At 39.6% G+C, this 22,361-nt stretch overlaps 3 protein-coding genes across 3 annotated transcripts in view; 1 reads left to right on the top strand and 2 right to left on the bottom strand.

Annotated features, from left to right (window-relative positions):
* Positions 1 to 22,361, bottom strand: part of GNG10 (G protein subunit gamma 10) — a 74,366-nt gene that overhangs the window by 36,061 nt on the left and 15,944 nt on the right. The window lies entirely within an intron of this gene.
* On the top strand, positions 229 to 2,105 carry SMIM27 (small integral membrane protein 27). The gene is made up of 2 exons (XM_053465845.1): positions 229 to 400; positions 1,465 to 2,105. The coding sequence occupies exons 1-2, from the start codon at positions 356 to 358 to the stop codon at positions 1,570 to 1,572; spliced, it is 153 nt and encodes a 50-aa protein (XP_053321820.1). The 5' UTR covers positions 229 to 355; the 3' UTR covers positions 1,573 to 2,105.
* Positions 6,623 to 9,236, bottom strand: NDUFB6 (NADH:ubiquinone oxidoreductase subunit B6). The gene is made up of 4 exons (XM_053465842.1): positions 8,952 to 9,236; positions 8,438 to 8,530; positions 7,169 to 7,213; positions 6,623 to 6,795 (listed from the first exon to the last, which is right to left on the bottom strand). The coding sequence occupies exons 1-4, from the start codon at positions 9,129 to 9,131 to the stop codon at positions 6,727 to 6,729; spliced, it is 387 nt and encodes a 128-aa protein (XP_053321817.1). The 5' UTR covers positions 9,132 to 9,236; the 3' UTR covers positions 6,623 to 6,726.

A 22,361-nucleotide genomic window follows, 5' to 3' on the forward strand; every position in this document is an offset into this window, starting at 1 on the left:
GGAACAACTGCCCACCTAGCGACAAGCGTGCAGACTTCACAGTTAGAAACCGAGACCGTGCGCAGGCCTGAACAGCAGCGCTAAGATTAACACAGAGTGAAGGTTCATTCCACCATTATGCCGCCGCCACAGCTTCCCGTTTTTATTTTGCCCTATTCAAAGATGGCTACAAGCAAACACGTCCACGTGACTGGAGACGCATACTCGGGCAGTTGGCGCCTGCGCTGTTAGCCTTAATGATGTTAACCATGTTGCTATAGCACAAAGCTTCACACAACTCTTTTCAAACTGCTCGGGAATGACTGGCGGTCAATGCGAAGCCGTCAGATCCACTTAGATCAGCGCACCCGTAGACATGATTGTGATCAGCAAGAGGGCGGTGGAGTGGGTTTACTCTCTGGTAAGTAGTAAAGGATGCCTTCATTAAGCACAAAGTAAGCAGGCAAATGGCAGCATGAAACAGATTCTATTCACAGGATTTAATGTTTGTTTTTGCTGTATATTCGCCATTCAGGGAGATTTAGCGTATTTATTCTGCTAAAGATTGAATGGGGTTTTACATATAAAGAGCGTTGCTGGTAAAAGTATGAAGCAATCAGCAGGGACTGTCTATTGGTTGCCATGGTGATTGCATCACTACTTTGTGCCGGAAGTGCTCTATATTCATAAGGAGTTAAAGTGTTTGTGAAGTCCATATCGAAGTGAAGCGCATGTGTGTGTGTGTGTGATAATGTCCCGTTTAACCAGGACATCCGCGGCGAGGTTCGTGAAGGTCTAAAGAACACCATTAAATTGTCCACTGCTGACCCCGGTAAATGTCCACCATAATGTTGGCGTCAATCCCTGTCCAGACCCCATATGGGAAACTCGTATCCAATATGTATACCTTTACATTTAGAGTTACTAATAAAGGTTTGTTAAACACTACATCTCCGCACTGATGTAGCGGAGGAATGCACTCCTATAAAAATCAAAGGGAGAACATTCTGCGCGTGAATAGACCCCCACGCGCAGCATTCACCAAGCCAGGTGGCTGGAGGTTAGTACATCACATACTGGGAGATGCCGCAGAATATTTCTCCAGCAAGCCAAGTAGCTGGGGGTGGAAAATGGGCAATGCATATGGGGGGGATTCTGCAGACCCTCCCATGCATTTACAAGGGGACAGCAATGCTATGTATTAACGTGCATATGATGGCTGGAGTGACCCTTTTCCCCGTCACGCTCCTGCTGTCAGTCTGTGCTTTTGTCCAGTATCATCATCATCATCATTGACACTGCAATACTCAAGTGGTCCACCTGAAGCATTAGCAATCTTACATCCGCCTCCTTCTAGATTGTAAGCTGTTTGTGCAGGGCTTCCATCACCTTTTGCCTCTGTAAATCCAAATTGTTACATGATGCTACACTCAACACTATTCTGACCTTTAAATCATACATTTGTTGTGCTTCCTTTTTTTTTAGGTACTACTATGCATTGTGCTGATCTCTTGGGGTTACGTTCTCTATGCTACACGGCTTGCGGCTCTTTGGCAGCTGCAGAAAAAATATCCAAATCAACTAATCCTCTGAAGAGGTGGAAAGTGCCGTTCAGATACACCTCGACACTGAAACCGGTGCTTTGCAGCTGGACGTAGGCATCACACCGAGCAGCTAAAGAGATCTGTGCTGCAGGAGATGACGGAAGAAGCCGGTCCTCCTCCATGACGGAAGAGATTTACCACCACGACGTTTTCTTGGATCCACATTCCTAAAACCATTGCTTAACCTCATATAATTACTTCCAATATGTTTACATATTAACTAGCAATATTGAATGGTACTTGGGTCTTTTATTAAGTGTCCGGTTAAGCATTGAATCAAGAAAAAAGGACACTAAATGACTAAAATAAATTAAATAAAACAAATGTAATAATTTTATTTTTGTATAAAAATGTAATCTTTTTGGACATGCTGTAGAATTCTATTTTGTTTCTAAGTAAATATTCAAATACCTGGATTTTGTCACGTCTTATGTGTTCAGTATAGAAGTACAACCTTTAGTATGCAGTTCCATATACATCATACAAAATAATCTACAGGGTTTTAGTCACTAAGACCTGTATTTGTTGCTGGAAATCTAAAAAAAAATAAAAATCATTATTAGGCTAGGTTTCCACTTGGGTTTTTGTCCGGCGTTTTTTTCTTGATGAAAAACGCCAGGAAAACTGCCAAGAAAACTGCCACTGCATTTACCTGCGTTTTGCCGTTTTTTCTGGAGTTTTTTCTGGCGTTTTAGCCTTTCTGTGGAAATTGCTTTTTTTGACCTTAGGCAGTTTTTCCAGCCTTTACAAGTTAGAAGTTTCACCCAGCTAAAAGGGATTAGGATAAATGGCAAGTATCTGCCCTCTCCTGATGTCATTTACTTGGTAGACCCTTTTGTCTCTTTTCTGTGGTTTGTAAGGCATGCTTTATTTCGAATGTCTGCTCCTCTGGGAAGATTGGCCCCAAATGATGGTGCAAATTGTTTGCTGTTGCTTTTGGCACGCAGGATCCAGTCGTGTATGTTTGTTTGTAATGGCATGTTTGTTCCAAATGGTGTAAAATTCAATATGAACCAGTCCAGGACTTTGTTTTGTGTGAAACTGTTTGTTTTCAGCCTATTTCTCGTAGGACACACAGATACTGGGTCCATCCTCTGCATTGTAACTGTGGAAAAAACGCCATAAAAAACGCCAAGGCAATAAACCCACATGGCTTTTTCATGGCGTTTTTTCTCTCCCATAGACTTCTATTGGAGAAAAAAAGCCAAGATTTCTTGCAAAAAACGCCAGAGTGTCAACATGCTGCAGTTTTGAAAAACTGCCACAGAGCCCAAAAAAGCAGAAAAACGCCAAAGAGGACTGAAAAAACGCCAGACAGAAAAACGCCAAGTGGAAATTGCATTTTGCGATTTCCTATTGAATTACAGCTAACATCTGGCTGCATGCGTTTTTCACAAAAAAACGCCAGGTGGCGCTATTGGCGTTTTTATAGGCGTTTTTAGCAAAAAAAAACCAAGTGGAAATCTAGCCTTAGGCTAGGTTTCCACTTGGGTTTTTGTCCGGCGTTTTTTTCTTGATGAAAAACGCCAGGAAAACTGCCAAGAAAACTGCCACTGCATTTAGCTGCGTTTTGGCGTTTTTTCTGCAGTTTTTTCTGGCGTTTTAGCCTTTCTGTGGAAATTGCTTTTTTTGACCTTAGGCAGTTTTTCCAGCCTTTACAAGTTAGAAGTTTCACCCAGCTAAAAGGGATTAGGATAAATGGCAAGTATCTGCCCTCTCCTGATGTCATTTACTTGGTAGACCCTTTTGTCTCTTTTCTGTGGTTTGTAAGGCATGCTTTATTCCGAATGTCTGCTCCTCTGGGAAGATTGGCCCCAAATGATGGTGCAAATTGTTTGCTGTTGCTTTTGGCACGCAGGATCCGGTCGCGAATGTTTGTTTGTAATGGCATGTTTGTTCCAAATGGTGTAAAATTCAATATGAACCAGTCCAGGACTTTGTTTTGTGTGAAACTGTTTGTTTCCAGCCTATTTCTCGTAGGACACACAGATACTGGGTCCATCCTCTGCATTGTAACTGTGGAAAAAACGCCATAAAAAACGCCAAGGCAATAAACCCACATGGCTTTTTCATGGCGTTTTTTCTCTCCCATAGACTTCTATTGGAGAAAAAAAGCCAAGATTTCTTGCAAAAAACGCCAGAGTGTCAACATGCTGCAGTTTTGAAAAACTGCCACAGAGCCCAAAAAAGCAGAAAAACGCCAAAGAGGACTGAAAAAACGCCAAACAGAAAAACGCCAAGTGGAAATGGCATTTTGCGATTTCCCATTGAATTACAGCTAACATCTGGCTGCATGCGTTTTTCACAAAAAAACGCCAGGTGGCGCTATTGGCGTTTTTATAGGCGTTTTTAGCATAAAAAACCCAAGTGGAAACCTAGCCTAAAAACCAAATTTAGATATCGTTATTGGCAACAAGGATTGTTCCCAAATCAATACAAATACTGACAGCTGCTACCAGCACTTTACTAAATTCAGTTGTCATTTTTTAAATCTGAGTAGCCGAAGGGGGAGCATTGACCAGAAAGTAGTGAATCGGCTGCCTGACCTCACTGTTCATTATGAAGGCCAATCCCCAGTGAGCTTCTGCTGTAGAATGAGCTTGGCTGGCCCTGTACAATGTATAGTAAAATCAGTGATTTCTTCAGAATCTTTATACATTGAATTATACAGGGCCAGCTCATCCCTTCTTGCAGGAGAACCCTGCCAGCGTTTGCCCTTTCAGAATGAATAATGGAGTGAGTGTTGAAATCACAATTCTGCAAACTCTCCCTTTAGTAAATACAGTTAAGAAAAGTGCTATGCACTTTACGACCTAACCCACTGCGAATGGTCTCCACTGTTTGTATGATCCCATCTTTTTTCACACATTAATAATCCTTCATCCTTACCTTAAAGTGATTTTGTAACTTGCCATCGTTTAACCTCTTAAAGGTTGGCAATAAATGGTTTTCTGAATTGGCAGGAAATCAGGCCATCACCAGGAGCATTATTACACTAATGGGATTTAAATGATCGATATTATATATTATATACCGTATTGGCTCGATTATAGGCCGCACCCTAAAAGTTAGGTGCTTTTGTAAAGAAAACATTTTCTAAGTTAAAAAAAACACTCAGTGGAACAGATATGCTGCCACTCTGCCCCCGGCAGGGGACATCTACGCAATATGCGTATTCAACTTCCGGTGCCAGCAATTACCGGCAAGGAAGGTTGTTAACGTACATTGTGCGTATACAACCTCCGCTGCCGCCACGTCTGCACGATGTGCTTTAACAATCTCCCTTGCCAGGACTCCCCCCGTGGGAATTCCCGGCAAGGGAGATTGTTAAAGCACATCGTGCAGACGTGCCGGCAGCGGAGGCCGTTTATGCGAATCGCCGCTGCCGGTGAACGTCTGCACGATGCGCTTAGACAACCTCCCGTGCCGGCACTCCCCCCGTGGAAAGTGCTGGCAGGGGAGGCTGTCTGGGCGTATCAGACAGTAGGATACGGGTCCCCTGCACCGCTGCGGGGGATCTGTATCCTAACCCTGCTGCCTGCCCGGCGTCCGGGACTCCATGTCCCGGGCGTCGGGCGCTAGACCCCGAATATAGGCCGCACCCCCACTTTAAAGACTTAAAGTGGGGGAAAAAAGTGCGGCCTATATTCGGGCAAATATGGTGTATATATATATATATATATATATATATATATATATATATATATATATATATATACACACACCGTATATATACACAGCCATTATTTGCACTTCCCGTTGGGATCACTTAGCTGTTTTCATGGAGAACAAGGACATTTCTAGCTGTGTAACATAATTGCAAAAGGGTTTTCCAATGATCAATTAGCCTTTTTAAACATTGAACTCAGCAGTGATGGTTGCGGATATGGGGCTTCTCTGTACTCCTATTAAGATATTCCATTAAAATCAGCTACAATAAGCCATGGCAGCTTTCTAGTTTATTCCAAAGGAGGTTGAGGTCTGGGCTCTGTGTGGGCCAGTCAAGTTCTTCCACATCAAACTCATCCAACCAAAACTTTATGGACCTTGCTTTGTGCACTGGGGCACAGTCATGTTTCCACAAAGTTGGATGCATACAACTGTCTAAAATACCTGTGTGTCTGTAGCATTAACATTACCCTTTACTGGAACCAAGGGCCCAAGCCCAACTCCTCAAAAACAGCCCCAGAACATTATCCTTCCTGGAACGGATTCTTAATACACAAAGAAATAGGGAAGGTGAGATTGCAACTCTTCTTAAAGCAGGATTTACCTATGCTACCAACTATTAAGAAAGTAGAAGAGGAAGACCAGCAAAAGATTTTTAGCTACTATCTCAATGCCGCTGAAATTCAGATAAAAACCACACACACATATATATATATACTGTATTTATCGGCGTATAACACGCAATTTTAAACTAAAATATGAAGTTGAAACCCTACCTGCGTGTTATACGCCGATAAATCCTAGAGCTGCACAATCTTCCCCTGCACAGCTCTCTCGCGCGCCCTCTCTGATGCCGGGAGCCGGGTGATGACGTCACACCGGCCCCGGCATCAGCACAAAAAGTTAAATGCTGGAAGATAAAGAGGACCCATACCAGATCTCCCAAACGGTAGGGAGTAATATATAAATTTAATGTGTGTGTCTGAGTGTGTGTGTCTGAGTGTGTTTGTGTGTGTGTCTAAGTGTGTGTCTGGCTGCATGTGTGTCTGAGTGTGTGTGTCTGTCTTAGTGTGTGTGTGTCTTAGTGTCTTAGTGTGTGTGGTTTCCCAGATAGCAGTGATTCTGATGAAGTTTTTTTTGTGCTTTTTCTTTATTCTTTATTTCTTTTATTACATTATAATAAATGTTATAAACATTATTCCAACATTAAGTTCATAGCTTCCAAGTTTAAATTTATTTTTTCTTACTCAAATTTCCTTGTTAAAATGGGGGTGCGTGTTATACACCAGTGTGTGTTATACGCCGATAAATACGGTATATATTACACACACACACACACACACGAGAGAGACTACAGGATGGCCAATCACTTGTATGGATAAATACTTTGAAGCTTCCATTTTATTGTTAAATACAAATTTCTGCAACACATTTAGCAATGAAAAGGTGGAAACCGAACAAGCATTGCAGTCCTTCAATGATGTTCATTGTGCGTCTCCTCCAGCGGAGGAATAACTTCTCCAGTCTCTAGAATGACATCACCCTAAAAAAAAAAAGAATGAAATATTTGTAGTTTCCATAAGTCTTTAGAATCTGCATTCACAATACATTTTGTATCGCAAAATAACACATAACATTTAAATGCAGCCTGCCTGTGTTGATGCTCAAATGATGTAAAATACATAGCAACTTCTTTGCACTTCACACCAAGCAGGCTGCTTTTTTTTGTCTGTGCGGTTATACGTTTTAAACACCCGTACTAAATGAGGGCTGAACGACACACTGCCAAACTAGGTACGATACAGAATGACTCATGTGATTGTGTAAAATTGCACAAATAAGACTTATTAGTAGCACTATATCGCATTTGCCACATTGTATGCCATTATACAACAATGAAATAAAAATACACTTACTGGGAAAACTCGTGGTTTCAAATTCACAATTCCATAGGGCTTTTCCTGGAATGAAAACAGATACCAGTTTTACATCTCACATAGTTTATCATAATAAGAACTATATGCCCACCCTTAACACTGGTTTTAGTAATGTCATACAGCATATGCATACATAACACAGATTATGGGGGGGGGGGATTCAACCTGTTTTATACATTGAGGTTTATTTGGGAGCGTTTGCAGGATAGTTGTGGTTTCAACGGCCCTCGCTTCACTTTTCACTGTGATGAGAAAACACCCACAGGTCCCTCAAGCAAGAAGTGCTGATGTGGCCCTGCTTAATGCATAAATGATAAGTAATGGGACTTTAAAAAAAAGCATTATACAGGGCCAGCCATCTGTTCCTGAAGCAGAAGCTCATCGGGGTTGGAAACTCAGAATGCAAAGTCAAGGAACTGAAATACAACTCTTCTGCAAACTCTCCTCTCAATTCGACCTTTAGTAAATAGATGCCGGTGTGTCTGTAGATTAATATAGCACACAGTAACATCAAATGGCTCATTTATTTAGTGCTGTTATCACACATAACAAATATACATGAATACGTACAGATACATCGGGCGATAAAAAATCTTGCCTGTGAGCTTGCCATATAGCCTTATGGTACATTATACAAAGTTCCTGGCAGGAATGGTGGGCTTTTGAGAGCCCCGCTTGTGAGATTAAAAACACACATTAACGCAAACGCGTTCAACAGGCATTGAGGTCTTGCCATTTAGCCAAAGCTTATGAGGGCCCACTCCTGAGACCACTCATTTTCAAACTCTTCTGCCAAGAGACAGAGAGATGGCTAAGCAGTCTAGTATTACTAAACTGCTTCCGTGCAAAATATAATTCCATGTCTCTTTAGATGATCTACATACCCTGATATGATTTTGGACGTCATCTAGTGTTCATGGCAGTGTAAACATTCCCAGTTAAATCATGGCTTTAACTAAATACTAATCTTGAAAGCTAAAATCAATGTATTATTTTTTTTTCTAAATTCAAGGTGTGATAAGTAATGAAGCAAAATCTTATTACATTAAAATAAGCCTTTATATTACAGAAATGTAGTGTCTAGAATTGTGGGTAATCACCCAATACCGTTTTCCAACACACCAAGAATGCTCAATACATATAGTTATATGTATGGGTATTGCACAAATACCAATACACACACATATATATATATATATATATATATATACACACACACACAGGTTTCTCCTAATCGATTCACATTACCATAATATGGTACTTGACGTAGTAATGAATAACCCAGGCTGGGATCAGCAGTTTTGTCAAGGCGAAAACACCGGCATTATAGGTTTTGAATGTCTGTAAAAAAGAAACAGGCAACATTAACAGGCACGCCACAGGAGGAGCGAGAAGCACATCGGCCAAAAATTTATAGGAAACACCTTTCCTAACTCCAAATCTGTTTTTCTACCCGTGGCTGTATAACTTTCTACTATATTGATTTCTATTGTACATCCTTTCCTGGCTCCCAAAATACCAAGATGACTCCAAAAGTCTACACAGATGTGTCCACCCCTGCCTCTATTTAACCCTGTACTAACCAGCCCAGGTACAGGTGTCTTTTTGGATCCAGAATGACCATGTATTTATGTAAAGGGGATGTGCCTAACTGCTAGCATGATTTCAACCACACACACCCCAAACCAATACAATCCATACAATATACAGTATTAGACCCGACCTAGCCTGCATTAACCCTATCCCTCTCACAGTTACCCACGTAGATCCTCCACAGGCTCCTCTGTTGCAGGAAATTGCCCCAGAATCGCTCTATAGGTCCCTTCTTGGTATGTGGCAGGACGGGCTCCCGGGCACTGAGTTCCTGGTCCTTCAGCCAGCGCCTCCTAAGAGCCCGCAGTTGCTCCAAACGGAGCTTCTCGTCCGGAGAATATCCCGACATGACGTCACACCGACCCGGCTCACCGAACGTTAGGCTTTCACTGCTCCCCACCTGATGTGACCCTCCTGTCTTTCCAACCTCGCAGAGGGCACACGGCGGCTTCAGCGCAGTGAGCGCACGTTAATGACGTCAGCACAGCACAAATGTGATTTCTATCGCCATCTGCTGTTTGTTTATGAAATTAACATGTAAAAATAGATTTTCTAACCACATATGGTAAACCATATTGCAAAAAAATAAATACAAAATAAAAAATGTGTACGTTATGTGATCTAAAAATGAAATTGTATCAGAAAACATTTGTTAAAGTTCCTTCATCATAGGGGCCAAATGCCTCATTCAGCCCCATAATCATGCCTGGGAACTCTCCAAGTTTGGCCTGGAGAACTCCGGGAGAAGCACCGCTTCTCCAGTTCTCCACGACAACACCCGAATCACCCGAGCTGCAGGGTCATAACACACCATACTCCCCGAGCGTTTCCTGTGACTTTTGCAGGAACTTCCACTGATGGTAGAAACGACCAGCGACAAAAAGGAACCCCCCCAACGTAAGTGCGACCGCCCACCAACGCCAATGGGCAGTCCTGGCCACGTCCCGCAAGGGTTGGCTCCAGGTAGTTCCCAGGTATGCCCATGATGTCCCTCAATGTTTGTTCGATATGAGTCTATCCTGGTGTTCTGCAGATATAGTCACAACAATGTCTATATAAACAATAAAAAAATGTGTCTATAAATTAAATACTGTAAACGGAATACATTATTCTTCAGTACTTGTGTGTTATCCGGGTGCCACCTGAAGAAGGTTCAGTGACAGTTCTTCAATGAAAATTTGGGACTTACCTAACACTGAAAATTATGCAATCACATTTTTTTTTAAGAAAAAGGGATTCTTCCGTCAAAACGTACATGCAAAAACAAGCACCAAATTATTTTAACCTTAAAAGAGAGTGGTGTACGGTGATGCAATAAGTGTGCTTACTGAAATAAAATTAGCCTACTAACTGGATTTTACGGTAAGTCACAAATATAATTTTGCAGATCCAGAAACAGGTTCTCATACACAAACGACTGTGAAATTATAGGGTTCAGTTAAATGGAGAATTTATATGTTGTCACAACTTTAACATGTGTTAAGCAATTGAATAAATAGTTAGTTGTTTGTAATATTAGTAATTAAGAAAGTGAAGTAAAAATAAAATGTTATAAATAATATTATGTTGTAATTTAAAATTACTTGTATTTAATAATAAAAAAAAGGTGGTGTCTACATAATACATAAATATTAGGTATTCTCACACACGAGACCTCTCTGGGTTTGACCTGGAGTCTTCGGGGAAGCACTTAGTGATGTCCGGATCATGAACGAATCGTTCATTTGATCCGGTTCTTTTTAGTGATCCGGATGAGTCGGTTCACTAGACTGAACGATTCGTTTGTAGCGGTTCAGTCTGTGAATCATCATGCAGCTGTAACCTGATCCTAGAGCTGTGAGTCATCTGCAGAGCACTCTGGGGTCAGATTACAGCTCATTAATTCTCACAGGAACGATGACTCATAGAGTCAGAGAGTCGTTCAAAGAGTCGAATGATCCGAAGAGTCGAATGAACCGAAGAGTCGAATGAACCGAAGAGTCGAATGAACCGAAGAGTCGAATGAACCGAAGAGTCGAATGATTCGAATCTTACAGGGATCCGGATCTTACAAGGATCCGAATCTTACAGAGATTCGAATCATTCAGAGAATATCACTGATACCATACTTTTATAAATAAATACATTAATAATGTTCACACTGCCCCCAGGATTTAGATTCCCCTGAGTTTGTCCCCCTTTACCTATAACTGCACCTACAGTTAACTTTATTAAATTAATTAAATTAACCCTCAATCATCAGCATAAAATTAACCCTTATACCCCATCAACCATAACTGCCCCTGAAATTAACCGTAAAGATCCCATTAACCATAACGGCCCCTGAAATTAACCCTAAAGACCCCATTAACCACAACGGCCCCTGAAATTAACCCTAAATACTCCATTAACCATAACTGCCCCTAAATTAATTGCATGTACTCCAGATAAATTACCTAATAAATTGGTATGGTTGATGGGGTCTTTAGTGTTAATTTGGGGGCAGTTATGCTTAATGGGGTGTTTAAGGATAATTTAGGGGCAGTTATGCTTAATGGGGTCTTTAGTGTTAATTTAGGGGCAGTTATGCTTAATGAGGTGTTTAGGGTTAATTTGGGGGCAGTTATGCTTAATGGGTCTTTAGTGTTAATTTAGGGGCAGTTATGCTTAATGAGGTGTTTAGGGTTAATTTGGGGGCAGTTATGCTTAATGGGGTTTTTAGTGTTAATTTAGGGGCATTTATGCTTAATGAGGTGTTTAGGGTTAATTGGGGGGCAGTTATGCTTAATGGGGTGTTTAGGGTTAATTTGGGGGCAGTTATGCTTAATGGGGTCTTAAGTGTTAATTTGGGGGCAGTTATGCTTAAAGGGGTCTTTAGTGTTAATTTGGGGGCAGTTATGCTTAATGGGGTCTTTAGTGTTTATTTGGGGGCAGTTATGCTTAATGGGGTGTTTAGGGTTAATTTGGGGGCAGTTATGCTTAATGGGGTGTTTAGGGTTAATTTGGGGGCAGTTATGCTTAATGGGGTGTTTAGGGTTAATTTGGGGGCAGTTATGCTTAACGGGGTGTTTAGGGTTAATTTAGGGGCAGTTATGCTTAATGGGGTGTTTAGGGTTAATTTGGAGGCAGTTATGGTTAATAGGGTGTTAAGGGTTAATTTTAGGGGCAGTCATGGTTGATGGGGTGTTAAGGGTTAATTTTAGGGCAGTCATGGTTGATGGGGTGTTTAGGGTTAATTTAATGGTGAGGGTTAATTTAATTAATTTAATAAAGTTAGCTTAAGGTGCAGTTGCAGGTAAAGGGGAATGTAAATCCTGGGGCAGTGATTATGAATGTATTATTTATAACAGTATGGTGACATTCTCTGAATGATTACAATGCCAATGAAGGCAGAGAGTCGTTCAAAGATCCGGATCTTACAATGATCCGGATCTTACAATGATCCGGATCTTACAATGATCCGGATCTTACAATGATCCGGATCTTACAATGATCCGGATCACTGTAAGATTCGGATCCCTGTAAGATCCGAATCTTTGAACGACTCTCTGCCTTCATTGACATCACTGGAGGCAGGGGGGAGGATTCATAATGAAAGGGGCGGGGCCAATCGTTAGTGTGCCTGCACGGAGTTACTGGAAAACAGTAACTCCGTGCAGACACACTGAGTGATCCGAAGATCCGGATCATGAATCGGATCATTTCAGTGAACGAATCGAAATGATCCGATTCACTTTAATGATCCGTACTTCCCATCACTAGAAGCACTGCGTTTAGTGCTATCTGGGCCTAGCCCTGGCCCTAGCAGGCTAACCACTCCCCCTAGAAGGCTAACCACTCCCCCTAGCACAACTGGCCACACTACCTCCCAAAGCTTTGAGTAGTCTGCCCTGGTAAGTTACTAGGTATGGATATTGTAATATAGATGTAAGAAATACGTATGCACGCAAAAATTTTTTTTTCAAACTTTGCAAAAATAGTAACCTTATGATTTTTTTCTAGGTTTCACTTGAATATTCCCCTATTCACCATTCCCCTATTCATCTGCTGTAAGAAGCTAGCTCTTGTTATAAGGAAGTCTCTTGGAGAACTGAACAGAAGTGTCAGAAGTGACTCTGCTCTAAATGAAATCAAGTAAATATATTGAAACACAATGTACAAATTTATATAAATTATTAGTCCCAAATGGTGCCACACGTTCTTATCCAAGACATGTCGCAAAAATAGAAAAAGTAACAAAAACCTACTTACAGCACATTGCTAGGTACCCTACTGACAATATAAATGTGACACATGCAGAAAACAATACTTTTCTCCCTGAGCATAAAGCACAGTGCTATACACAGTAACACAGGTTAGTATTGACAAACTTGATATTATGTCATTTTGGTCCACTAAACTTTCCATTTTTGTCATGTGATATTTTACGTCTTTCACTGCTCAGACCAGAGGCAGATCCAGAGGCTGGCCTTGGTAGGGCAACTCACACTAACACACTCACACATGCAGACACTTAACAATAACACACATGCACACACACACCTTCAACCTCACTCCCTTCTTGAAATTATGGACACAAAGAGGTAAATCTGCGACTTAAGAGACAAGTGCTTGTCTAGCATAGAAGATAACAGAGATATAACACAAATGGCTAATATGCCTGGAAACATATAATGCAAAAACTAGAACAGTTTTTTTTTTTACAAGAAAACAACTATACTTTTGAAAACTTATTTTTGATTTGATATCGGTATTAAAGAATACATGTTAGGAATACCCCTTCAAGGCCTGTCACATAGGCCTCTAACCACACCCTCTGAAACAAAAATCTCTCCATGTCAATTTTAAATATTGGTAGCCGGGCCTTAATCTCAACAAAATCCAACAGAATGGATAAGCATAAAATGAAGTAATTTTTTGTTTAAGTTTATCTGATTTCACAACAATTTAGAGTGGTATAGGTTTGCACCCAAAATAAGGAGGCATCAATGTTTCTTAGGGACCTCCTTTCATGTATTCATTCATTTTGCACCCCAATCAAAATGTCTGTAGACTAGTGTACTAGGCTAAGAACACCTGTTAGCACAACGCTTAATAAATGAAAACTATACATATGTACATCAGTGTCTGTGAACTAGGGCCACAATATCAACTGGATAAAAACTCAGATTGCATGGTGCATGCCACTGTGCAAGACATTGTGATATGCAAGGGAACGGCGACCAGCAAGACAAACGATCTATAATATGAATTAAAAAGAAGAAAAACTTTGGGTATTTAAGCTTTTAATTAATGCTTTTTGTTACACTAGGACATGTGAAATAGGCTTAGGGGCAAATCTATGTATTTGGATCAGAAATTGGCTAAAAGATAGAATGGAGAGAGTTGTTGTGAATGGATGTTTCTCAGCCTGTACGCAGGTATTAAGTGGAGTGCCTCAGGCTCGGTCCTCTTCTTTTTAATTTATAAATGATCTCCCAAGATGCATTGAGAGCCATGTCACAGTTTTTGCTGATGACACAAAATTAGGCCGGGTAATTAAAAGGACATTATGGGATTAGAAAAAGTGCAAAGGAGGGCTACAAAATTAATAAGGGGATACTAGTTATGAAAAGAGACTAAAAAAGTCAAAATTATATACGCTGGAAAAATGGCGTCTCAGGGGATATGATAACATTATATAAATATATGCAGGGCCAATATAAAGAGCTCTTCGGTGACCTGTTCATTAACAGAAATGTACAAAGAACAAGAGGTCACCCTCTGAGACTGGAAGAGCGGAGATTTCACAGACGACAAAGGAAGGGATTCTTTACAGTAAAGACAATAAAGGTATGGAATTCACTGCCAAGGGAGGTGGTTTTATCAAATACATTAGATGCCTTCATTAGATGCCTTAGACTAGAGCTTCTTGATCCAAGGATCCCTGCACTAAACGATGTGTGGCAGACCCCTTCTACTCCTGCGCACCACAACATCCATCAGCCTTTCCCTTTTCTGCACACATGATCCCCCAGCTCATGTTCTCTGCATATCTGTCACTCTCTGTCAGAGCCTTGGTGTGAATTCTCACTAGCGCATAGAAAGGTAGATCACTTTAAATGTAGTGTGACTAACAATTCCCCTGGTGACAAGGATGTTATATGGATCGAGATGTTCATGATATTTTTCAATTTTATTCGTAATAGTCTTTTTTTCTGGCGTAGATGGATACATAACTCTACTACACATGGAGTGTTCTGTTCTGTGGAAGAAAATTAGGGTGAGATATTTAGGACTGCTGGATACCCCTTCTCTCACACCTCCAATGAGATAATACAGTTCTCAGGAGATTATATTTTATGGGGGCGTGTTCTGTAAATCACAGTTCAATTTTCTAGCTAATTTTGATTGCATATATTAGCTAAACAAAAAAGGTTAAATCGCACGACCTTTTCAGCTTGGCCAGTTCCACTTACACAACACATTAATATCTACAGCATGTTAAACAAATATACCTTAGTAGACCTAACATTTTAATTTTTCCTGTGAAGGAAAATGATGTCAAAACCTTTCAAAGTATTTTTACATGTACCTGCGTTTGAGTGTTCCTTAAAAAAAATATTGATTTAGACAAATGTAAACAAAATTAAAGATATTTCTACAAAGGGTTTGGATATTCAACAGAGCTAGGAATGCTGTTTTAAATACTGAATTTAGTTAGAAAATTGTTCCGTTAAGAAGAGCAAAAGATTTGAAAGTTTGCTTATACTAGGACATTATTACCACCCACCACAAGAGGGTAGCAGTTTCTCACTATCCAAGTGCGTCTCACTTTTAGGTCTTAGAGGACCACACATATATTTTTGTATTTGTATACAATTAATAGAACATTCAGTTGTTACAATTAGAGCATTTTTACCATTTTGCATCAGATTTTGTTTCCATATATATATATATATATATATATATATCCTTCTCTTTGTCTATATCCAATTCCCTTTCGTTTTATAGTACTGTTATTCATCTCAAGTTGTTTCTTTTTACACTCTGTTAAAATTTATATATAATACACAAATATGAGTAAAACTCTTAGCTTGATGTTTTAACCCCATTCACAGTATATTAATGGATGAATGGATGGAATCTCGGGATTCTGATCCTATAATGCATTACTATCCAAATTGATTAGTTAGGATTTCGGTGAGAACCCATACTAGAAACATTTAGTTACTACAACTTTTTATTTTATTGAAGCCAAAACTGATGTGCTCCAATATCAAGAACAACCATGATGTGTCCCATTGGGGAAAAGACGAGCTACACTGGACTGTGTCCCAATTGTCTTTCAATTGCAATTGTCTTTCAAAGTGCAGATCATGAGGGTAAAAGAAAAGAATAATAAAGATCCAGCCAAAGGCTAGGCCAGAAAGAAAAAATAGAAACAAATAGAAAGCATAAAGGAAGTGTCCTTAATACTAATGGTGGATTTATCTTCCCCACTACCATGCATGAAAAGTGCACTCCTCACCCTAAGTGGCATGTACCCACATTCAACCACTACATTGGCTGGGACCTGTGGATATTTTCACTGGCAGTTATTTTGCACCTGAACATTTCATTTTTTTTGGTTTCAGTGCATGTATGATTTCAGGTTTCAGTGGTAACTTAAGCACCATAGGGTCGCTGTCCAGTATTGGTGGGGGGAGTGGGGGCCAGAAGGCACAATGAAGACTTGAAGACTGTTTCTTCAGGATGTGAAGACTTCAGTGGGTCTCTCTAGAAGATCCAGCCCATCCAAGGCTTCTGCCTGGGTGGGAAGAAGGGGGCTGCATATGCCTTTGAGGGAGTGCAGCCCCATAAGACGAAGACTGGGGACTAGGCTCCCCTGTGGCTCTACATAGTTTGGATCACCAATCACCACATTTTCATTTTGAATGGTAGTAGATGATGAAGAGCATGAACCTCAGTCTCTCAAAAAATAAAATAAAAAATGGGGGACCAAAAAACCCCTCAGGGTTTTAACTGGGCAAACCTTGAGGCCAGAGGACCAGGTTTCCCCCCCTCTAACAGGCACTCATTTGATTCTTTGCAATTAAAAGTTTATAATAAAAAAAAAATGCACAAATAAGAAAGATCACTGTTAGGCAAACATCAATATAAGCTATGGCTGGATTCATGTCAAGAGTAAGATAACATTTACAACATATATTTATGGCCCTTGCCCAAAATTTTATACAAAAGCAACACAGGGGATTACAATGTATACATGGTTTTTCATTTTCGGGTTATACTGTACCTTTAACAGTTTTAAAACCGACATATTGCTGTTGTTTTTATATGCTCATTCTTTATCCTTCAACATCTGCTAAAAGAGCATCCAGTTGGATGGGGTGCATATTTATATAGCTAATGAAATGAGTGGTAGACTATCAGAGACACTTTATTGTTCTCTCACCTGTGTTTACGCATACTATTTGCATTCTAAATCAAAGCATGCGCTAACGCAGTGTGTGTTGCCCTACATAAAATTTTCATAGCACAGAGTGTTAATATATCTTTGCCGTGAGAAATGTATAACAGTATTAATTCTCCCTGTCCTAACCATTAATTCTTTTCTGAACAGCAGCAGCTGGAACCCTGTGATTAGAATTTACTGCCATTCTGTTATTTATTTCTTTTTTATTTTCAATAGATCATTTATATTATTTGTGTTTTGGGATTATAGTATAGTAGCTATATTTGTATCAGAGGTTTGAACAGTGCAGACACAAGCATACATTTAATATTAGGTAACATAATCAAATCATCAAAAGGGAAGGACATCAGTCACCCAGAGACACAGAATGAAGTAATGGGAACTAGGTGAGTGAGTACTATATTACTAGGTTCCTCAATATTACAATAGCGGGCAAGTGAAAATAAACCATAACATTTATGATATTCAATAATACAATAAGATAAACACGCTGATACAGAAAGAAAAGCTCTTCTCTGGAAAGCTTAACTGTTAGGTGGTTGAGGGGGAATGAGATAGACGTAAAAGGAATGCTTAGATGAGGGTGATTTCATTGTAGTGAGTGCTGGGGTGTAAGCAGGACGGGCCTTAGGCCAACAAAGGCCCTGTTTGGCCGAAACTTTGCTTTTTTTTTTTTTTTTTGCTTTCTCTAAATAAAGTATCCTAAAGATTGGAAGCTGTTTGGAGTGCTAGGATTCCTTTTCTTTGTTCACATACTTATACACAGACATTTATGCCCACACACACTTATACATAGACATCCATGCTCATATACACTTACACATAGACATTCATGCTCACATTCATACAAACATACTTGCTCTCCCGCACCCCACACTTGGTTAAGAACTAGATCAGAAATTTATTTTTAAACAGCCTATGAAGTAGCTGCATATTAGAAGGCTAGATCATCCTAGAGGGTTATTTGTCCCCTAGTTTTGCAGAAGAGGCCTGCCGCCCCTTCTGGACCTGCCACCCTAGGCCTGGTCAGCCTAGGCCAGCATACTTCTCTGGTCATACTTTCTTGTTTCTCTGTTAACCTACAGTATCTAACGCTCCTTCATTCAATAGCGCCTATTCATGTTTAATCAGCTACATCTAAAGGATACTCCTACTCAGAAGGCTCAATATTTAAGTGGTGCTCAGAAAGTTCTATCCAGAATGGATCCATCACCATGGCAGTTGATCGACATCTCATAAATAGCTGGAATATCAAAAGGAATATACATTATCTGGTGATTCTAATGGCAATTGTAATGTACGTACTCATAATAACACCGTTCTAGTCATTCTTCATGTGCTCTTACAAATAAAGTAGGTATTTAGGAAATTGAATCACCAGGGAAAAGCCTTCAGCAGATTGTGCTGCTTTTTCACGGACCCCTATAATCCTGAACTGACCAACACAGCCCTTTTAGGACTATACGGATTTATGATTCTTCAGATATTAAAGGAACATAAATTACATCTTTATTTGAAAGCAATGATGAGGCACTTCTTGTTGACATCTTGTTTTTGATTACACTGATGTCTTCCTGCACTTCCATTTAGGAATGTACAAATTCATCAATTAATTACAAATACCTAATACTTATGTCAGCAGTGATGTATCTTTTGTAATGTGCTCAGCACAGCTGGAGAATAGCTATACTATTAGCGTACATTAGATGATGATTGCTCTTTTTACTTTTCAAAATGTTATGGAGATCAGTCAGGACTTGAAACCTTTGCAATGTTCTCTAAAACTTGGCAATGCATAATCCGGGTTTAATTTTTTGTTCATTTATGTATCATTGATATGAACTGATTTACTATGGTCATTAGTGTATTAGGTGTTAATCTCACCTAAGGCAAATTTTACCAACTTCAAATATTACACTTTATCTTAAGAGGGTCACTCAATAAGTTCACCACGGCATCTCATACAATAAAACGGTACCTTAAAAAATACTGTTAAATCATCATCTAATATAGCACTGCACAAGAAAACAGCTGTAGAATGTATGTGTGGACTATATATATATATATATAGTGTGCTGAGCTGAGCCTTATGAATATGCATAAGGGTCAGATAACAGGAAGTGGCATCATGCCTCAGCAAGAACCAAAACTGCAGACACCCAGAGTAGAGTGCAAAGCAAGCACCTAAGGTGTCACTGGAATAAATAAATGTTGACTTAACAGAACCTTTGTGGATCATTCTTCATACCAAAAAGGGTGAACAACACATATAGTATCTCACAAAAGTGAGAACACTCCTCACAATTTTGTAAATATATTTATTATATCTTTTCATGTGACAACACTGAAGAAATGACACTCTGCTACAATGTAAAGTAGTAAGTGTACAGCCTGTATAATAGTGTAAATTTGCTGTCCCCTCAAAATAACTCAACACACAGCCATTTATGTCTAAACCTTTTGCAACAAAAGTGAGTACACCACTAAGTGGAAATGTCCAAATTGGGCCCAAAGTGTCAATATTTTGTGTGGCCACCATTATTTTCCAGCACTGCCTTGGGCATGGAGTTCACCAGAGCTTCACAGGTTGTCACTGGAGTCCTCTTCCACTCCTCCATGACGACATCACGGAGCTGGTGGATGTTAGAGACCTTGTGCTCCCCCACTTTCTGTTTGAGGATGCCCCACAGATGCTCAATAGGTATTAGGTCTGGTGACATGCTTGGTCAGTCCATCACATTTACCCTCAGCTTCTTTAGCAAGGCAGTGGTCGTCTTGGAGGTGTGTTTGGGGTCGTTATCATGTTGGAATACTGCCCAGTGGCCCAGTCTCTGAAGGGAGGGGATCATGCTCTGCTTCAGTATGTCACAGTACATGTTGGCATTCATGGTTCCCTCAATGAACTGTAGCTCCCCAGTGATGGCAGCACTCATGCAGGCCCACACCATGAAACTAAAGGTAAGTTTCTAAACATGATACAGAGCAGAAGTTATCTTGAACAGAGTCAAATATTCATCTCCCTAAACCTGTGCACGAGCCAAGCCAGATCACCCCTTTAGATACCAGTGTTTTCTTGCTTTCATCCTTTCAGAAATGTGGGAGTATAGAAGGCATTTATAGCTTCTTCTGCTCCCCTCTCACTATTTACTTCCTATTTGCTCACATTATTGTCAAAAATCAGTACTTTGCAGTGGGAAAATATTTCTTACTTTAATTCTAGTAATTACAATTTGTATTGAGAGAGTATTAGCATATCCTTAAAACTGTATCATTAATTGTGTTCATTTGATCATCTTTCCATACAAATTTAAAAGAGACATCTTACAGAGTGGAAGCCTTTCGTATTTAAATTATTGTAATAGGAAATTAGTATTCATGGCAACTGCTCCAGATCAAGGCCTCATCTCATTTAATCATTGTTTACTAGGTTGATTTAATTAATCATATCATTAAATTCAATCAATTCTAAAATGATGAGAAAACACATCTGATTTTACAATCAGGGAAAAGAAGACATTTTCTACATAGTATTACAAATACAGATTATAGCATTGAAAAACATTTTTTTACATGAATATATCCTGTTGGGGGTTTTCTACACCAATTCATTATCTTTGATTTGCCACATTGGCTTTCACACTGCTACATAATGACATAAATAACATTTACAGTATATAGCAATGCTAATCAATTTTTTTTTTTGCAATCTTGTCTAGAATTTCTTCTACACAGTAGGTGGCACAGCTGAACAATGATCCAATTTATGTTCTGCAGCATCGTCTAATTACAGTCATACCCAACATACATATTTTTTTATATGTTCAAGAGGGTCACATCCATATTTTACATTATACCCTATATTATACATTTGTTAATACTACTGGCTTAAGAGGTTTGGAGATAGTGTGTTTTTTTTTTATTTAAATATGTTTATTTGTAGTGTTAGGGCTAAGGGATATTGGGGCACTCTTAAAAAACATTCTGTTCTCCACTGAATTTTCAGTGAGTGTCAGCATTTACACCTACTGGAAGGGAATGCCCCATCACATGATCAGGCATTCCTTATATATCTGTTTAGGAGGGACACTGACGTTGGCTTCTGCCAACAGGGAATAGCACATCTTGATTTATATAGTGCCCTTGTGTTCTGCAGTGCCTGGACATAATATTTACAAAATAATAGGACCACAACAGATAGTAAACTTTGGCATACCATTCTATTCTTCTCACAACCTGGTCAGTTAAACTGGCCCTTCTGGAGAACTTTTGCAACAGGGAGGAGCCCTGCCCAATTTCTAAACTTCTCCGCAGACATTATTCTGTCCTCTTGGAGCACTTCTGCAAAAGGACAGCCTCCTCCCCATTCCTTCCGCTGGGGAGAAGGTGTGCACAGAGGCTCCACCGTTTTGCGGAAAGTGCTCCGGGAGTACAGGTTAATGGAGCAAATAGTGGGGAGACCAAGTAGACCAAGAAAGAAGACTAACTAAAAAATGTTTTGCTTTCTGCGTTGCTTTTGTTTATTTAGTCAGAGGTCCCTACTCATTTTTCGACATTCATACTACCGGTAATTACTGAAATTGAATAAAATTTGGGATGAATCCGAATGCACAAGTCTATTTTCCCATAGTATGACCATTTTTACTGTCTGTTGTGGTCCTGTTATTTTGTAAATATTAATAACATTCTGTACAGGCACTGCAGAATATGATGGCACTGTATAAACCAATATGTTAGAAAGCTAGAAGGACTCCCATTTTAAAAGTCCATTTTGCTTTGGATAAATATCTTTTTTATGTAATTTATATTGTGTCATATTATTTTTTCCTAAAAAGACAGGTAATAAGCACAGGCTCCTTTAGCCCAGGAGGTTCATGCAGTAATGTGATACCAGGCAATCTACTTCAACGAAACAATTGCATGAAAGCATCTGTTCTCTTTTAATGCTTCACAGATCAACACCATTACGCTATCCACTGTGTCTGCAATTCAGCTTTTTTTTCTTTACAAAAACGAACAAAAGATGTTCAGCTTATGTCATATTGCATGAGTTTATTAATTGGTTTAATTTTATGATGAGATTTCTATAGAGACAAATTAAATAATAAATAATTATTTTCTGTGTAACTGTTCTCAAAATGGCAA

The sequence above is a fragment of the Spea bombifrons genome, chromosome 1, assembly GCF_027358695.1.
Source record: "Spea bombifrons isolate aSpeBom1 chromosome 1, aSpeBom1.2.pri, whole genome shotgun sequence".
Taxonomy (NCBI): domain Eukaryota; kingdom Metazoa; phylum Chordata; class Amphibia; order Anura; family Pelobatidae; genus Spea; species Spea bombifrons.